The following is an 18,336-nucleotide window of genomic DNA, read 5'->3' on the forward strand; positions in this document are numbered from 1 at the left end:
GTCATTCTCCTGCATCAGGCGCACGGTAGTCTTTTTCTACGTACAGAGTAGCAGACAAAGTAAACGACTTATCCTCCACTGACACTCCATACTTAAACTACGCACCCCCACCCCCAAGCACTCTCTTTCCGAAATGTAGACATAAAAGTAAACAAATACGTGTCGGCAATATATTAGTGCTGACACTTGGTGTGTCAATATCAGTCTCTGTGGGGTCGCTATTTCTTTCAACATCAGTCTCTTTTTAAGACTGTAATCCTCTCAGAATTCAAAGAGACGTTTAGAATCTACGAAGAGTGGGTGAATTTGGGGTTTTTGTTGTGTGTGTGTGCGTGTGAGTGTGTGTAATGGAGGAGCGTTACGAGCCATTGAAGCAACTTGGGTCGGGGAACTTTGGGGTGGCAAGGCTGGTGAGAGATAAGAAGACTAAGGAGCTTGTTGCAGTCAAGTACATCGAGAGAGGAAAGAAGGTATAATACAAGCATCTTATTTATTTTATATTTTTTGGGGTTCCCCTGTTATAGTGTAGTGCTACAAGTGATAATATTGTTATTTCTTATCCTTTTTTTTTTATTGATTTGGAGAAATGGGTTTATGGATTTTGATTGCATTTTATGTTTTTCTTTTTGAATTATGTAAATTTGTGTAGTGGTTGTCCTGTTTGTTTATTTTTTTTTTTTTTTAACTAGATTTGAATTGAATAGGGTCTATTGTTTTATTTTTCACTCTTGTTTGTAGAAGTTTTCCTTTATTATTATTATTATTATTATTATTATTATTTTGTGGGAGGGTTAGGGGTCAAACTACATTATGTTGTTGTCCTTGTTCATGATTTCATATTGTTATTTGTTAGCGGGATGACATCGATATAATTGGGTCGCAGGTTAGATTGAAATTAGGAAGTTTTGTTTGAATTGGCTCTGTGATTCTGGTGTAAATTGTTGTGTGCTTTTGTTTGAAGTTTTATTTTTTTGATGGGTAAGTTGGACTTGGATTTAGATGGTTTTGGTTTTTGTGGCTTTGTTATAAACTTCAATTCCATTATTTGAATTCAGATTGATGAGAATGTTCAGAGGGAAATCATCAACCATAGGTCTTTGAGGCATCCGAACATAGTACGGTTTAAGGAGGTACAATTTCAATTTCAATTATATTTAAATTAATATACTTCTCTTTTGTTTGATTAATTTTTTAATGGTAGCTTTGGATTTCTCCATATATATGTCGAGCTTTATAATAAGCACATATTTCTCAATATGTATGTTGGATTTCTCAACTCTCAAAGACTTCAACCAACTTAGCAAGTTGGCTTTCTTCTACATTACGTGGCAATATCATAATACCACACCAATCAAATTCAAAACCAATTAGGTGGTTGACAAAGTCATTGGTTCCACAATCGATGATACAACACATGGTAAAAGGAATTGAGATTTGTTGTTAACGAAAAAATGTACACTAAGCTGCTAAACCAATGTCGTGACGCCACCTGTATTGAATAGCATCACTCGATTGTTTGTATGGAGAGAAACTGGCAGGAGAAGATGGTTATGCGATTAGGGTTTTATATTTTAACCTTTTCTTTGCATATGTGGCATCGTTCCATTGGTTTATCAGCTTAGCACACCTTTTCGTTGACAAAAATTCGAACTTTGGTTGTATCGAGATGTTATGGTGCAACAAGATGGCATTTCAGTAACTTGGTATTGTCGTTTGTTGTTGACTGAGCCACGTGCATGTGATGAGGTGGCAAAACGTAGATTGGCTAAACAATTCAACTGATGGAGGCATTTTAGTGTAAAAAGTGACATTGCACAATGACATTTGTGGAGGTTGGTAACGTCCCCATGAAAGCTTGGATGCTATCATTCCCCTATATATAATTTGGTTGGAAACAAATATAGTAAACATTTTTCCTTGCAGGTGTTGTTAACACCAACACATCTTGCCATTGTTATGGAATATGCAGCTGGTGGTGAGCTCTTTGAGAGGATATGCAGTGCTGGCCGATTTAGCGAGGATGAGGTTGTAAACATATAACCGGCACATATTCTCTATTTCAACATGTGCCCATTCTCTAGTCATGTTTAATTTACACTAATGCTGGAGTGACATTTTGATGTGGTAGCGTGCACATAATCGTAGATGCTTTTCATTGAGATACGAGTAAAAAGCATCTATGGTTATGTGCGCTCCACCACGTCAGAAATGTCACCAATATCACCCCAGCATGACTCTTTAATTTATTCTTATTGACCGTACAAACCAATCTGCGTCAGGCAAGATTTTTCTTCCAGCAGCTAATATCCGGAGTTAGCTATTGTCACTCTATGGTATACTATCCCAACTCTCTTTTTAATGTTTTTTACTATTTTTTTTAGCGAAGTGTGTTAATGACGGGCTTAGACCTATAGCTAAGTTGGTTTGACACATTGCAAAACAACTTTGAGGTCGTGGGTTCAAGTCCAGCTTACCCATAAAAAAAAATGTATTAAGGTCGTCTTTTGTTTCTACTGCAGGAGATTTGTCATAGGGACCTGAAACTGGAAAATACACTGTTGGATGGAAGTGCGACTCCACGTCTTAAAATATGTGACTTTGGTTATTCCAAGGTTGGTGATATTCTACATCAAAGGTTCTGTGGTTGATCTTCTTGTTTGTTTGTTTTTTTAATTTATTGGATTCTTCTATCCTTGATTGCAGTCTGCTTTATTGCACTCACAACCCAAATCAACCGTGGGCACACCCGCGTACATTGCCCCCGAGGTCTTGTCACGGAAGGAATATGATGGCAAGGTATATATGTATATATATATTTTTTGAAAAATGCTAAATTGACTTCCTACAACATTGTGGTGACGTGGTGATGTGTACAAAACCATAGATTGCTTTTTATCGAGATACGAGTGAAAAGCATCTACAGTGTTGTAGGAAGTCGATATAAAACGTCTCATAATTCTTTTTTTTTTTTGGTTTTTTTCCTCCTATGAATAGCTTGAAGCTTCCTCTAGGCCCATGCGAGTTATCGTGATTTACAATTATTCTTTGCGAACCATATGTGCGTTGTTTAAAGTTACTAAAAAGGGATCGATACTTCAATTAGCAGAGCTACCGATTGGTTCACCAAACCCCGACCCAGCATCACACGTTCTCCAAGTCCGAAGGGATCCAATGTCCTTATCCCATATCCCTATATACATCTCTATAGCACCACTTTCTTACCCATAATCATAAGTAGGCATAGCAACACTAGGATTCCATCTAAGTACATACCTAGACCCCAAGATATTGCCTCAAGATGAGATTTTAAACCTTGCATATATGTATGGAGTTCGTCAAGCTTGTTGATTTGGTTCATTCACCAAACCCATTGGCGTGCTCTGTCCTATTCCCTAACTTACATGGTTACCTAATTTATTCATTTTTTGAAAGTGTAGGTAGCAGATGTTTGGTCCTGCGGTGTGACGCTTTACGTGATGCTGGTAGGAGCATACCCGTTCGAGGATCCCGATGATCCAAGAAATTTCCGAAAGACCATCGGGGTAACTTCTCTTCACAAAACACTGCAATAATCATAAATCTTACATGCTCGAATTCATATATAATTACTGACTTAACTCTTGTGAGATGCATCCCAACAGAGAATTATGAGTGAACAATACTCCATACCCGACTATGTACATGTATCTTCAAATTGTCGTAACCTCCTCTCACGAATTTTCATTGCCAACCCATCAAAAGTGAGTTTCTCTCCATCGTTACTTTGTCTTTTTTTTTAGCTTCCTCTGATCTCAATTACCATAAATGATTAAAGCTTTTTTAATTCTCTTTGAAGAGGATAACCATCCCAGAAATAAAAGCCCATCCATGGTTTCTAAAGAACTTGCCTAAAGAGTTGGTGGAAGGTGAGAAAACAAACTATAAGAATGTCGATCACGACCAACTTTCCCAGAGTTTGGAAGAAGTAATGCGGATTATACAAGAGGGATGTACACTTGTTGAAGGTTCCAAAACTGGTGAGCAGTCGGTTGTAGGGATGGAAGACCTTGACGACTTAGAGGATGATGTGGAATCTGAAGTTGACATTAGTGGTAATTCTGTCGCTCCCGTGTGAGTGCGTCTTTGGAAACCAACATCAGGGGAGGTATGTATATATCGTAATATCTAAGATGCAATATTTATATTGTTACAAGTTTAGAAATACCAATGTGTACTTCTAGTGTAGCTTGTGTTGTAGAGTAGATTATATGTCGTAAATAGAAGGATAGAAGAAATATTAAGTTGATGGTCTTAAAAGAGAAACAATAAGATCCAAAAGTACTTGGATGGAGATGGAGGAAGTAGATATGATCTCACTATTAATAACAAAAGACTTGGCTTTGGATAGAGTAGAATGGAGGAACATGATTCATTTAGTTGACCCCATAACTTTGGGATACGACTTTGTTGTTGTTGTTGTTATTGTAGTATGCCTTCTTTGGAGGGGATATATTCAAGTAGTAGTGTTGGAAAGCAATTTGACTGAATTGGAAAAGTGCCCCCACCGCCCCCCAAATTTTTTTTTTTTTTTTTTCACTTTGGTCTTCTATATGAGACCCAGGAAATATTTTGAAACAACTGGAATACCCTTTGAACCTTTTGCCACTCGATTTGTCTCCAAAGGTTGAAAATGAAGGTATTTCAGTCATTTATTCTACTCTCCCATGGAAGACCAAAAAGTCAATGGGTGCAAGTAATCGGTCCCTTTCTTATTTGTTTGTGTTTTTTGCTTAAGGTACTTCCATAGGTTTTGAAAAGTTGCTCATTGGTTAAGATGGGTTGAGGAGAGCTTGATGATTGGGTGATAAAAACATACCATCAAATATCAAAATTTGCCAACTTGGTGCTTTTATTTAGGGCTGTCAATGTATTGGGTTCTGATCGGATCGGACTTGAAACTAATCCAATAAGATTCAGATTGAACTCTTGCTAGATCTTTTTTTTTTTTTTTTTTACTGAATCTCAATATGAAGATCCAAATCCAATAATATATTATATTCAATTTGATACACAAAACATGAATAAATTTCAAATATTTATAATATAATTTACATGCTTTCTCACAAAGTATCGACAGGAGCGATCCCCAATCCATGTTTTGAAATTATTGGATTGGAATGGATTGGGTTTCAGGTATGATATTGATTTTAGTGTGGTTCTCTATTTTGTGTCTTTGAACATCATCTTTGGGGTATTTCCTTTGATGTTCACATGATAGTTTCTGTGAACCAGTTTTTTTTTTTTCCCCTATTTGATGCCAAAAATAGGGTTGGATTCACAACCTTTGTCGGGGGTCCTTGACCTCTTGATGGCATCGAATCTTCGACTTATTTGGTATATTAGAGTAGATGAGTTCATTATATTGTAACCAATACATTTTTAATAGATCAAAAGCAATTTCTTCAAAATTTGAATAACTAAACTTTGTTATTGATCATTTTATTTAGCCAACGAAGAATTTGCTCGGTTCAATAATGAGAATTACATCGAAGAAGTGCGAAGAGTTAGATCTTGAATAAAGTGGCAAAAGAGAAGGAAAAATGTTCATTATAAATGATTGTTGGGATGTAATATAATGGGAATATTATTTTTAATTTCTTTGTTATTTGTGGCAATTGTAATGAAATAGAGAACATTTTGGAAAATTTGGATGATATGTGTGCTTTCTGTTGTAAAATGTTTGAAGCTAATTAATATTTCATTTTTGAGTTATATTATATTAATTTAATAAAAAAATTATTGTTTAAATGTGATTTTATCGGTAAGTATTAGTCTTACAATGTTGAATTAATTATGTAAGGAGGCATTTTAATGATTCTAACAAAATCACTTTAGAGAATTTATTTTTACCAAATGATATAATCCCAAAAGCAGTTTCAAGAAAATGTTTCAGTTTTTCTCAGAATATTTTGAGACATTTTGAAATATTCTTGAAGCATTTCAAACGACACGAAATTTTGAATCTTATCAAATGATATCATGCTTATCGAACAATTGGTTTAAACTTTAAAATTCTCAATAACTACAACAACAAAAAAAAATGTTACTCATAGCAAAACTTGTTTTGGATTCCAATGAGGGATATTTTTAAGGGACCGACTAGTTGCACACCATTAACGGTTGGGTGCTTTGTATTTTTGTATTTTATAACCTCTATTTTAACTTACTGCTTGCACCCCAATAACTAATCTTTTAGGATTTAAGCTTTATTTTAACTAGTAGTCTTGTATTATTTGCTCGTGTTCTACTTTGATCATGTTTTGTGATTGATTTGGTTCGTATTCTGTTTTATTCCAACTTAATTAAGGTATTAATTTTCTAATCGTTGTTTTGAATTTAAATTGAAACTATGTATTTCAAGTGAACATAACTTAGTAAACATGGTTCTGACATGGAAAAAAAAAATATTTTTTGGAAAAATTATCGAATTAACAATAATTTCTTTGGGAATAATTGAGAAAAAATAATATATAAAAAAATTAAAAAGAGATGAGTGCAATATTTTTTTAATTATTTTTGGAATGTAATCATCCAAAGGGAGTGCAAAGGGGAATTTTTAAAGTGATGTGCAACTGGTAATGGGTGGTGTGCAACTAGTCGACCCCTATTTTTAATTTTACTAGAGGAAGGGAAATTACGAGGTTGTAATCCATATTTCTTTTCATGGATTTAGAGAAATTATCTCATCATTGCCCATGGACATAGGCATTTTTGTTGGATCGTATAAATATTGTGTCTCTTACTTATTTAATCTTGTACATTGCCATATCTAAGGATCGACGCCCACTCGGAACACCAATAACATACTTCAAAAATAATGTTTCTTTAATTGGTTATTTGTAATAGCCATTGTTTGGGAAATTACTGCTTCGATATGTTTTGTAATTTTTCTGTTTGAAATCGGTTTACACTCTTATGGGCGGTTTAACCAAACATGTGCCAATTAATGAATGTATGTGGCATGTGCAATAATACATGTATTATATGAATTACGATTTATTTAAACTTTTTTTTAGTGAATTTAGATAATTATATTATAAAATTTAAATTTAATACATTGCATGGAAATATTACTAATTTAAATATTAGTTATGGTTATTTTTTTACGACTAATTATTTTTTTGGTTGTGTCAGATGGACTTGAACTCACGACCTCAAAGTTGCTTTGAAAAAATTATGTTGATTTTAATTGGCATGAGACCTGTAATTAAAGATTAAAAGAGTATTTTTGTAATTTCAACAAATTAATTTGCATCATTTAACGTGGTTATGGGATTCATTGGCCATGCGTTTGAAATTTAGATAATTATTTTATAAATTTTAAATTTAATACATTGCACGGAAATATTACTAATTTAAATATTATTTATGGTGAATTTTTTTTATGACGATTTTTTTTTTTTTTATGTGTAAGATGGATTTGAGCCCACGACCTCAAAGTTGCTTTGAAAAAAATATGACAATTTTAATTTGCATGAGACCTGTAATTAAAGATTAGAAGAGTATTTTTGTAATTTCAACAAATTAATATGCGTTTGAAATTTTAATTATTTTAAATAAAAAATTTATAATAATTAATTTTAGATGTAGAGCAAGATATTTTTTGAACTATTCTTTCAAATAATATTAAGGATAAAATAAAAATAATGTAAATAATTGTATGAAATAGTGCCCCATTACTATGGGTGACATGTCCTCCATGATTTGGTTAATATAGTTGACATGACCCTCTTGACCTAGGTCTCATGTAGGAGATTAATTTAATGACCTAAATGCTAAGCTTGGAGAATTTTTTTTCTCAAAACCAGTCATCTTCAACTTTAGGAAAAGTCTTTTACGCTCATTCTCACCCTTTAGAATAGATGTTCTTCAACCTTAAACCTCTAGAACAATATAAGAATTTAAAAGAAGTAAAAGGGCCGATTTTTAATAGAAAATCAAGGGTTTAAACAATAATAAACTACGGCTTGAAAATATAGTGAGTAGATTTAAAAATATTTTACCCTAAGAGATTAATTGCTCAAAGATGAAAGTTTTTTACCCTTTAAAAATATAAGGATTTTCTTCAACACAATAACAATGGTGAATAAGTTAAAAAAATAGTTTATTCCTATGTTACCAGATTCGTCGCTTTGAATTCGGGTTTGGAGTTCGTGGTTCGGTTTGCCAATCTAAAACCCATTCATAGGGGTAGGTAGAGAAAAAATGTTTTTGGGTTCGCTTGGGCATATATATAATTCAAGCATACAAGTTATAATTACAATTATAAAATTAAAAAAATTAAATTAACTATAAATTAGTAAAATAATCTAAGGTTTAAGTATGAACAATTAAAAAAGAATATATATATCAATTAAAAAAATATTTGGTTCGTCTAATCAAATTGATGTGTTCGTTGAATTTCATACTTTTGTTCAACCAACCAATCAAAATTTGTTTGTTGTTAGTGTGACTTTATGAATCTAGTACGAAACGTAACGTGAAGTAATTCGCTTTGTAGTTCAATCTAGTAGAAATGAATCGGGTAACATTTATATTAACAGCTCGTAGGTGATGGATTTTTTAGGAGAAAAATCAAGGGGTTTTGGTTAGAGGTTGAAAATAAGGATATATAAGTCATTTTATGTTAATAATGTTTCTCAAACAAAATCTAGGTAAGGGGGCATGCAAGCAGTTTGAAAACAAAGGGATATATCGAATATTATCCAAAACATGAAGGGCTGTGTCTAAATCACCCCATTAATGTTGAGCATTTTGTTGCTCAAATTTAAAGAACTTTCTTATTGCCTTCATGTTGAAGTAATGCTCATTAGTTATCATTATTGTTTGTTTAAATTCACATTTCAAAATTTATTGTGGAACATATAATTATTTTTTTTTTTGGGTACCCACAATTAAGCAACCTGTTATAATGAAAATAACGATTACGCCCCTATCGCCACAAGTTCATATTTAGAGACCCACATTTCTATTGGTTGACATGTATTGAACGACATCTTAAATTTACAAAAATACCCTTGTTACACCATCTTGAGATGCCATTCAATACATGTGGACCAAATTCCCATCTTGTTCTTTGCTGATGACGTTTGAGACGTTGAAGGAGATAGAATCCTAAGATTGAACACAAGAGTAAAAAAATCCTTCTAAGTTAAAGAGATTGGCTTTGAGTACAAAAATCAGGGCAATATGGGTGTTATAATTCCAACCTGCTTCAATAATAAACTCTCCTCTAATGATTTCATTTTCTTCTTTCTCCTCGTTATAATGGAGTGATGTAATAAGTGTTTGGCTTGTTTAGTTATTTTTCCTCAATGTGGGACTCTCTCGATTGTGGAAAAAGTGCTACAATGAGCTATGGGGGAAAACATGCTCCTTCCTATTTAGAAATTGAAGATGAGGGTATTTATATCATTTACGTTAGTCTTCCAGAGTAGATCATGGTCAAGGGATATGTCATCAGTTTGAAAACACAGGCGTATCTCAAATATTCACCGAAACATAAAGGGGTAAGTCTCAATCAGCCAAAAAGAAATTATAAAATAAGAAAAAAAAGAAAGAAAGAAAGACAAAGAAATAATAAAATAAGCTTAATTGAAGACGAGATTGGCTGCTTCTGTCTTTTATTTCACAATGTTGACAAATCCACCACCTTGCACCTTCACAACCCCAAATAAAACACTCTCGTTTCAAACTCCTCTGTTTTTCTCCAGTCAACGGCTCCAAATCTCACCAAAACGAGAGAAATCAGAAAAACCAATCTCTGGGTTCTTCTCTTCACCTCTCAATCCCAAATGGGTCGAAAGCCAAACGACTCAGAAACTAGCCGTTGGGCTTTTCTGATCCTCCTATTAATGGGTCTCATCTCCTGTTCACTTGTCTACATGGTTCTGTCTGTGGCTTTCAGGCCAAGCAATATTTCTTCAATTTCGAATTTAGATTCTTTTATGGAATTGGAGGACAAGAAAGGGGGATGGGAGGAAAATTTGGGATCAGAGGAAGAAAAGTGTTGTAGGGGGATCGAGAATTTGGAGCTTTGGGGAGCTGCTGTGAAGTGGGGTTCGGATTTTAAGTTTAATTCTTCCGAGGAGTGTTGCCGAGCTTGCAAGGCGATGTGCGGAGGCAGTGATGGGCCGTGTTTGTGCGATTCATGGGTCTTTTGTGGGAATAGAGAGGCTTGTGGATCGAAATTTGGTGAGGTGAGATTGGAATTTGGATTGGTAATTTTAAGTTTAGTTTCTCTTTCATATTCCTTGGATTGCATGGAGAAATGGGTTGGATTTGTTATGGTTTTCAATTGAATTTACGATTGGCGCGGTTGATCGAAATGTGGGATTGAGTTATGGGGTTTCCTCTGTTTTTGTGTCGGTTTTCTGCTTTTATGAACCTCCATTGATATGTTTAGTTGGAGTCTGGATTTTATTTGTGTTAAAAAAAATCTGAATTGGATAATCTGTTACTTTTTTTTTTTTATAGATTTAAGTGTGAAATCAGGGTTTTGATCCCGGGTATATGGTATTACCACACACAGACTTTACTAACTTTCTATGTTGGAACCTTTGAACTAATTGAATTTCAAACAAAATAATCATGATTTGGTGGAACATTTCGGTTTCGGCCAAAATTGGCAAGAAACATTGGCCCTATTTCGGAATGTCTCAGAATGTTTAGGTTGTGACTATTTCTGTTCTTCTCATCACCAAAACATTGACTTGAAATGTGATTTTAAACCTTGTCTGTAACTACTTGAAATTCAAATAAATGACCTTCTAACTTGAATTATCCCTCAAGGAACAATTAAGTCGTGATTCTAGTAACAAAATCTTTATAGATTGTGCTGAAATTAAACTTAATGCAAGGGATATGGTTTAAAAGAAAGTCATAATATGCAATGGATGAATCAAGTGAAATGTACCGTCTTCACTTGTTATTTGTAATTGAAACTTGTATCACTTGTATGACATTGAATGACTTTTAAGCTCTCTATTCATAATCATGCTATACAACTGTTCAAAGTGAGAGAAAACCAAACTACGACTATTGATCTATAATATGATATATCCATATTTAAAATTAGAATCGAGGAGCTTTTTATGACAAAGGATATTTTGTGTGTGTGTGCATGCATTATAGAATTGACAAGAAAATAAAAATAAAAGTTGCATAGGAGCGAAATCTTAGTGTCATTTCCTACTAATTGATAGGTCCAACATCCAACCCTATAACCCAGTTCTTACGCAAGGGTAAGTTTTTTTTTCTTTCTACAACACTGTCACTTCACACAGAATACACCCATTTATAAAATGACTATTTATTTGTGAACTGAAGGTGTTATGTACTTAAGGCACCCCAATGACTAGTTTCCTAAAGACCATCAATTTGTGGGTACTCGGGAGTTATTAGTCTTATTATCAAACCCCAAGCTGTATTTGAAGTGTTATTCATCAATCCAATAGAATGATGAGGTCCGGGTTTTAGACCTTATAGCATTCTTCTTCGCCACTTGAGTGAATTTGTGTTCTTGACTCCTTAAGATCGCTCTTTATTCCTATCATAGATACATCCCCACATACATTAATTTTGACCATTACTTATCTCATTAACTCCACGATCGTTTTGCTCTTTGCAATTTCTTGAAATAGTTATCACAGGATGTTCATGGTCCAGTAATTTGATTTTTGTTAAAATTGTGGTTCATTTTTTATTCTATACTGACTTTGAATTATTATGTTTACAGAAATGTCTCCTTCTCTAGACTTGTGAAGGTCTTTGTTTGATACTAAGGAAATCCCAATGCTTGATACTAGTAACATCTGCCGATGTAACACTTTTAACATGAAATTTAGGCCGAATGTTGTACTATAGTTCTGTACATCTACATAATAGTGAATTTGAGCCGGCTCTTGGCTAACAACTTGACACAATAACTTACATTAATCGTAGTTGGACAATTAAATAAAAGCACAAGATGTGTTCTGGTGTAAGCGGCCTTTTCATGAATAAAAACCTCATAATAGTTGAATGGTTTCATCTAACAGGATATAATCATAAAATTCTGAATTTTCTTTAATTTTTTTTCTCTCATAGTGCTGGTTGAAGAAACAAAAGGACACATTGGCCCCTGATCGACAAGAGGGAGGAGAGCAGGTTATTTGGACTTCCGGGCTTATCTTTGGAAAGGGAGAGGTACCCATTTTGTTGGTCTTGATCATTGTAAATGTTCTTTCATCCATTCTGTAAACTTGAGTTGGTGGATATATATATATAGGGGGGCGTTCAATGGCCAACTTTTTAGCAAACTTTTTGGCAAAACATTTTTCAAAACATGAGTTAGAGGTCTTGGAATGGGCTGATTTTTGGTGAGGATGATCTCTACGGTGAGGAGATCATCATCACCAAAAATCAGCCCATTCCAAAACTTTTAACCCCATCAAACACAGTTTACAAAAAATGGACGGTCCACGATTTTTCAGCTAGTAAACATGGGTTAGAAGTTTTGGAATGGGCTGATTTTTGGTGAGGATGATCTACTCACCGTAGAGATCATTCTCACCAAAAATCAGCCCATTCCAAAACCTCTAACCCATGTTTTGAAAAATGTTTTGCCAAAAAGTTTGCTAAAAAGTTTGCCCTTGAACGCTACCCATATATATATATATATATATTTATACGAGTGGATACATTTGGCTTCCTTGGTCTACTTATTGTTATTACTAAGCTTTAGTTTGTTTTGCTTTTTAGTTCTTGATATATGGTCTTTGCATTACTGAATATAACAATGTTTAGGAAGGCGAGAAAAAATGAAATTACTTATTGTTATTAGTAAGCTTTAGTTTGTTTTGCCTTTTACTTCTTGATATATGGTCTTTGCATTGCTGAATATAACAAGGTTTAGGAAGGCAAGAAAAACTGAAATAAAGAAAAAAATGTTGACAAGTAAAGACCTGTATGAGAAAAAGGGAAATAAGAGCTTGTGCAAACATGGGAGGTTGAGAAGTCCTACCTCAAAGAGGCCATAAAGGAAATGCAAGCAAACAAAAGATGGAGAATTAAACTTTTCCCATGATATAATTGAACCCCAAGAAACAAAAACATCCCAAAAGTCACTAAACACGTTAGACCAAAGAACTAGAGAGACTTTAATATTTTAAAATAGTGTATGAGTGTACCATTCTCTCACTTTGAACACCCTCTTTTTTTCCATTCCTTCTAAAGACAATCTTCCTTCGAACACCCTCTTGTTTTCCCAACCATGGTGCAAGCCTTAAGGCAGACCTAAGGCATAAGCCTCAATTTATCTTATATGCCTAGAGATTATTTACAGAATAATTGGTGATTGCGGTCTCATTGTGTCAATTCCGTCACATCCTACGGTCTCCTTGCAACGAGGAGGTCAACTACATAAAATTAAAACCTGGTTTGAGATACACACACATAAACGCATAAGACTCGGGCTTCCCCCCCTTTTTGTGCCAAGGCCATTTTTTTTCTCAACATTCCTTTTTTCCCCTTGGTTTGTTCTTTTTATTTTGAGTGGGTGTGCTTTTTATGAGATGGTATACTGAAGTAAAAGAAAATTGAATGTGTGGAAATAATGAGACAGGCCCTGCACTGAAACATGCAGCTGATTTTGAGGATAATAATGAGCAAGAAAAGCTCATAACATCTTTTTGCTCTTTTAAAATATGGGGTACAAGATACTACGGGAGTGGTTTTACCTTGACCTTTTGAGTCATTTTTATATCGAAAACCACTGATGGATGATCATTGATTTACTTTATCAAAATATGCATAGTCATCAATTTTTATCAAATGGTGATATAAATTTTGATCTTTGTGTGTAACAACATTTGCAAAGAAATCACAAAAGAATCGGGATCAAGTAAGGTGCCCTTTCCTATAGAATATGAACAGTGTCAATGTAGCACGTTTTGGTTGGATTTTAAACACATTGGGCTGCGTGTAATGTAGAAAACAGCTTGGTTAGGAGTTCGATGTGTTTTAAACTCCAACCAAAACGTGCCACGTAGACACTGTATGTCGATATAGGAATGGGACACCTTCTAGATCCCAACTCATCACGAAAAGCTACCTTGTCCACAACAATAAGGCAAAAATCAGATTTGTTTGGGATTGAAGTCTCTTCTTCCTCTCTCATTTATTCTCCCGTGGTCCTCATGATCTAGCAAATTGTTTAAGTCTCTTTCGAGCAACTGCTCTCGGAAGAGTTCACTGACTTCATGTTTGGGTCTTCAGTATCAAGTGGGATTAATAGGTTGGACAATGACCCATTCTTTCTAGTCGTGTTTTTTTTTTTTTTTTTTACTTTCTCTAATAGGTCATAGAAAGCTAGTAATAACAACAATGTGAAAGTAGACCTAATAGATTAGCTTTGTCGGAATCCCTTTCTCTAAATGATAATAGTTTATTTTTTCTTATATTCATCATTCTTTGTTATTGTGTTATACATAATGCACTCTTTTTTTTCATATCCGATGCACGAAAGTGATTTGTCTCATGCGGTTCCTTTGTTGTTTATTGCTTTATTTTCTTTTTTTTTGTAGGGAATTGTGAGCTTGGAAACAGAATATGGAACTCTACGAATAAAAGTAAGTGCTCAAGTTCTTAGTAGGTGTAGATGCCTGATATTTTTTTATGAGATAATGCATAGGGCTTTGTAAGATTTACCGACTGCCACGTACAGCAAAAGATACTCTTCAACATAGTGAACTTTTTATTTTTTATAAGTCAAACTTTTATTCTTTCATAGACAACTGGCTTTCAGCTTGGGGTTAGGTTGACCCCTACCTGACCTTAATGTTCAAACTCCTGCTTTGATCTGTAAAAAAAGGATTTACACTTCTCAACTGCCTTTCATCAACTCTTTTTGAAGTTCCACGGTCTAGAAAATTTACTCGTTAAGGGATCCAACATTTTTTACCATGAAACATGAAAGGAGATGCTTACTTTTATTTAGTGTCATGAAAGTAATCATTTCCATATCTTGCTCATTTCATGTGTGTTGAAGCAGCCAAAGCATTATCTGAAAGGGGAACGAGAGTGTATAGTAAAATTATGGAACTGTGGATAGAGAAGTAATAATCCTTGAGAACTGTGGATATATATGTATATATAAGAAATTTCTTAATCAACAATAAAGCAGGAACAATAATTAGGGCTCCTTCCTTGTGGAATATTTTCTTCCTTCCACCAAATCGAGCTCTTGGTTAGACGGATCATTCTTTACTATCTGAAGTAACAGGAGTTTAACTTCAATGTTCCAGTGTTGAAGTGTATCACCATTTTATTAGGTGAAGGGTTCAACAAATGGGGTTGTGAGTTTAATACATACACTTAAGGATCCAAGTGGCCAACAAGGGATATGCTTCACTTCAGCTTGAGGGGTGGTGTTAGAGTATCTTGTTTACGTAAGTGTCTTCAAATGTGTTCTAACTACTTTGATCCATGCCTTGGTCTTCCACACCCTTAAGAGCCTTCAACAGTTTTAACCTTCAACAAGACACTCCTCGCTGGGGAAAATATTATTATTGGGGCCTTAATGTTTGTTATATTTCTATGAAGATTATGATCAAATTATAGCTTCTTGTTTGTTTGTTTATTTGAAAATCCACTATAGAAGCTCTCCCCATGCTTTGATTTGTTTCTTTTGTGTCTTGTAAAGTATTCAAGTACCACCTTTTTTTTTTCTGATAATTATGATTTGCTTCAGCTTTTCCCCGACTGTTCCCCCCATTCTGTGAACTACATTCTTGAGCTGTTGGGGATGCGTCACTGTGCTGGTTGCCAAATTTATCGTGCAGAAGGCCGGGGTAACTCTTGGGATTCAGATGGAAACCACATAAAAGATGTAAGAGATTTCTCTTTTAAATTCACCAATAATTTGTTCCTATTATTTGATTAATTAGTCTAACATATCGAATAAAATGCATAGTTTTTAGAAAGATTTGCAATCTTGTTAAGTGGAAGCAATGTGGGAAACCTTCTTGAAAACAAATCAGTTGGATCGGATGATTTCAATCATTCTACAAACATACAAACATATTATACCTTCATGTGTATAAGCAAAGAATATTTTGTTTTTGTACACAAAAAATGAGAGCTGCTCTTGGCACCTAACCTTCACTTATTACACCTCTTTCTCTTAAATTATTTATCACGTGCCAATTAAAGAGTGAAACACACCCTTCAAACTTTACAAAGGTTTGGCCAAATTATAACTCAACATTATAACACTCATTCAAAAAAATTCAGTAGTTTGTTTATAATTATGATTAGGTTCATATAAAATCCTAAACCCAAAAAATAGAAATCTAGCAAAAAAAAAAAAAAACAGTGATAGATCTTCCAACCCCAAGTCTGTCAAGTAGTTAACCAAACACAAGTAGTTCATCAGTCCTTCTTCCGACGCCTCCTGTATCTTTGTTGTGTTGTTCCGTTCATAGGTCCCAAATCTGTCTCCTCCCTCTCCTTAAGTTAAGAAAAATAAGAATGTTGCTGGATTGAACAAACATTGTAAGAACCACTACAGGCCACCCACGCCTATTTTGTCTTTTGAACAAAGAGGCAAACACCGGAATAAGCCTAATTTTTGTCCTCCTGATGCGCGTAAGGTAAGAGTGGCATTGCTACTGGCGTGACATGGCTTTTCAGCCAACTTTTTTCTAGTGTAGTGTAGTCAGGGCCTCCATTGGCAGTTTCCTTGATTGAATTAGCATTTAGTCTCTCCTTTCGGGGTCTTCCTCAAGCTATATGCTTGAGTTGATCCCTTTGCCTTCCTCAAGTTGGTAGCTTTAAACGAGCTATACCTCCAAGCCGTGTATAAAAAGTAGTCTTTTAGTGAGCTAGAAGCAGGAACCTAGGGTTGTGCCTTCCAGGCTGTTTCCTCTTTCGCCTATTAATTAATCAGTTTTCTAAAGACGAAGAAGGAGAGACATTGACCTTGCGTCATGGTAGTTTGTTCGCTTGACTATTTATGTCAATTCAAACATGGATGAAATTACATTAAAAATTGCATATATATATATGGATAGCGTTCGGCAGACAATCTTAGGGGGACAACGTTGGGAGACAAAATTTGTCCACGAAGAAGGGCTGGTGTCTATGCGGGCGGATGCAATAAAAAAGAACGAAGGTTTTGGAAAAAGAAGTCTCCCTCATCTCTATACTCCCACGTGCACCGCCTCTCGGAAGGCATTGGAGTGAGTTAGCAGCCCGGACTTCCTTTCCGAGACCCATCAAATAATAAGTAAAAGTTGGGGTGCGAATAGCAGCTCTCTGAAAATTCAAGCTCAGGAGTCCAAGAAACACTTGAATCTCACGGCCTAAGTGTTATCCTGATTAATCGAACTATTGGGCACATTAAACTATAGTAAATTTTTGGAGTACAACTAGTCCATAGTTTAATCTTTCAAACTCAAAGCTTCTTTTAAATGATCTATGTAGGCTTCCCTTGGTCCTCCATTTGCACTAATTCAAGGAACTCTTGAAGCCCAAGGAACAACATTCAAGAAAATCCCAACCGAAGCATGTTTGAATTTAAGAAGAGGTTCAGTTGCATGGATTGGTTCTGGTCCAGAATTCTTTATAAGCCTAGCTAACCACGATGAATGGAAAAATGCCTACACTGTGTTTGGTGCCGTACTTTCCGAAGACATGGAAATTGCGGAGAAAATTGCAAAGCTCCCCACAAAACCGGATGTGTGGAGTAACATTAATGTGTCCGTTCTGGAGAACCCCGTTCCCTTGGTGTTCCAGAGGCTCAAGAAAAGTCATGTAGATTCGAATCTCAACGCAAATGCTGACTTGGATTCGGACTGAAGTGGTGCTTAGTTTATGGTATGTCCTCAATACAAGAGGTTCTGGTCTTGTTTGTTTTCCGCGAATTTTTCCATGTATTCAGTTTTACATGCCTTGTTTACATAAATAATATTGAATTTTTTTAATCATTTTGATTCAGAATCCAGTGTTACACTTTCACCACCTTCATGGAAAGAGAAATATCCATTAAATTTATAGAAAGAGTCTCGATAATCGGACTCCCCCTCGTGGCATACTCAATCGACTCCCCTGACATAGGGTGTGCCAGAACCATAGATTTCCTTTCATCGGGATACACAACTGCACATATTTATGGGGATGGGTGGTTGTGTATCCCGAGGCATAAAGTCTATGGTTTTGGCACACCCCATGTCAGGGGAGTCGATTGAGTATGCCACATGGGGGAGTCATATTATCACCACTCTTATAGAAAAGAAATGGAGAAATGTGAGAGGAGCG

General features: G+C 35.0%; 2 protein-coding genes across 3 annotated transcripts; both read left to right on the plus strand.

Moving 5' to 3' along the window:
- The first annotated feature begins 265 nt into the window (after window positions 1-265).
- On the plus strand, window positions 266-5,751 carry LOC147389294 (serine/threonine-protein kinase SAPK3-like). 2 transcript variants are annotated; one of them, XM_086418289.1, is made up of 10 exons: window positions 267-470; window positions 1,056-1,130; window positions 1,924-2,025; window positions 2,280-2,333; window positions 2,520-2,612; window positions 2,704-2,796; window positions 3,438-3,542; window positions 3,642-3,740; window positions 3,836-4,144; window positions 5,487-5,751. In XM_086418289.1, exons 1-9 carry the CDS (start codon window positions 348-350, stop codon window positions 4,112-4,114), a joined length of 1,023 nt encoding a protein of 340 aa, XP_086274415.1. In that variant the 5' UTR covers window positions 267-347; the 3' UTR covers window positions 4,115-4,144; window positions 5,487-5,751. The 2 variants fall into 2 exon arrangements, with proteins under 2 accessions (XP_086274416.1, XP_086274415.1); XM_086418290.1 differs by lacking the exon at window positions 2,280-2,333 and having other exon boundaries at window positions 266-470.
- A 3,911-nt stretch (window positions 5,752-9,662) lies between these two features.
- LOC147389295 (peptidyl-prolyl cis-trans isomerase) lies at window positions 9,663-18,030 on the plus strand. The gene is made up of 5 exons (XM_086418887.1): window positions 9,663-10,238; window positions 12,127-12,225; window positions 14,604-14,648; window positions 15,770-15,907; window positions 17,503-18,030. Exons 1-5 carry the CDS (start codon window positions 9,834-9,836, stop codon window positions 17,875-17,877), a joined length of 1,062 nt encoding a protein of 353 aa, XP_086275013.1. The 5' UTR covers window positions 9,663-9,833; the 3' UTR covers window positions 17,878-18,030.
- The last annotated feature ends 306 nt before the right edge of the window (window positions 18,031-18,336 follow it).

Source organism: Akebia trifoliata, chromosome 12 (genome assembly GCF_017979445.1).
Source record: "Akebia trifoliata isolate Shusen 1 chromosome 12, ASM1797944v1, whole genome shotgun sequence".
In the NCBI taxonomy this organism is placed as follows: Eukaryota; Viridiplantae; Streptophyta; class Magnoliopsida; order Ranunculales; family Lardizabalaceae; genus Akebia; species Akebia trifoliata.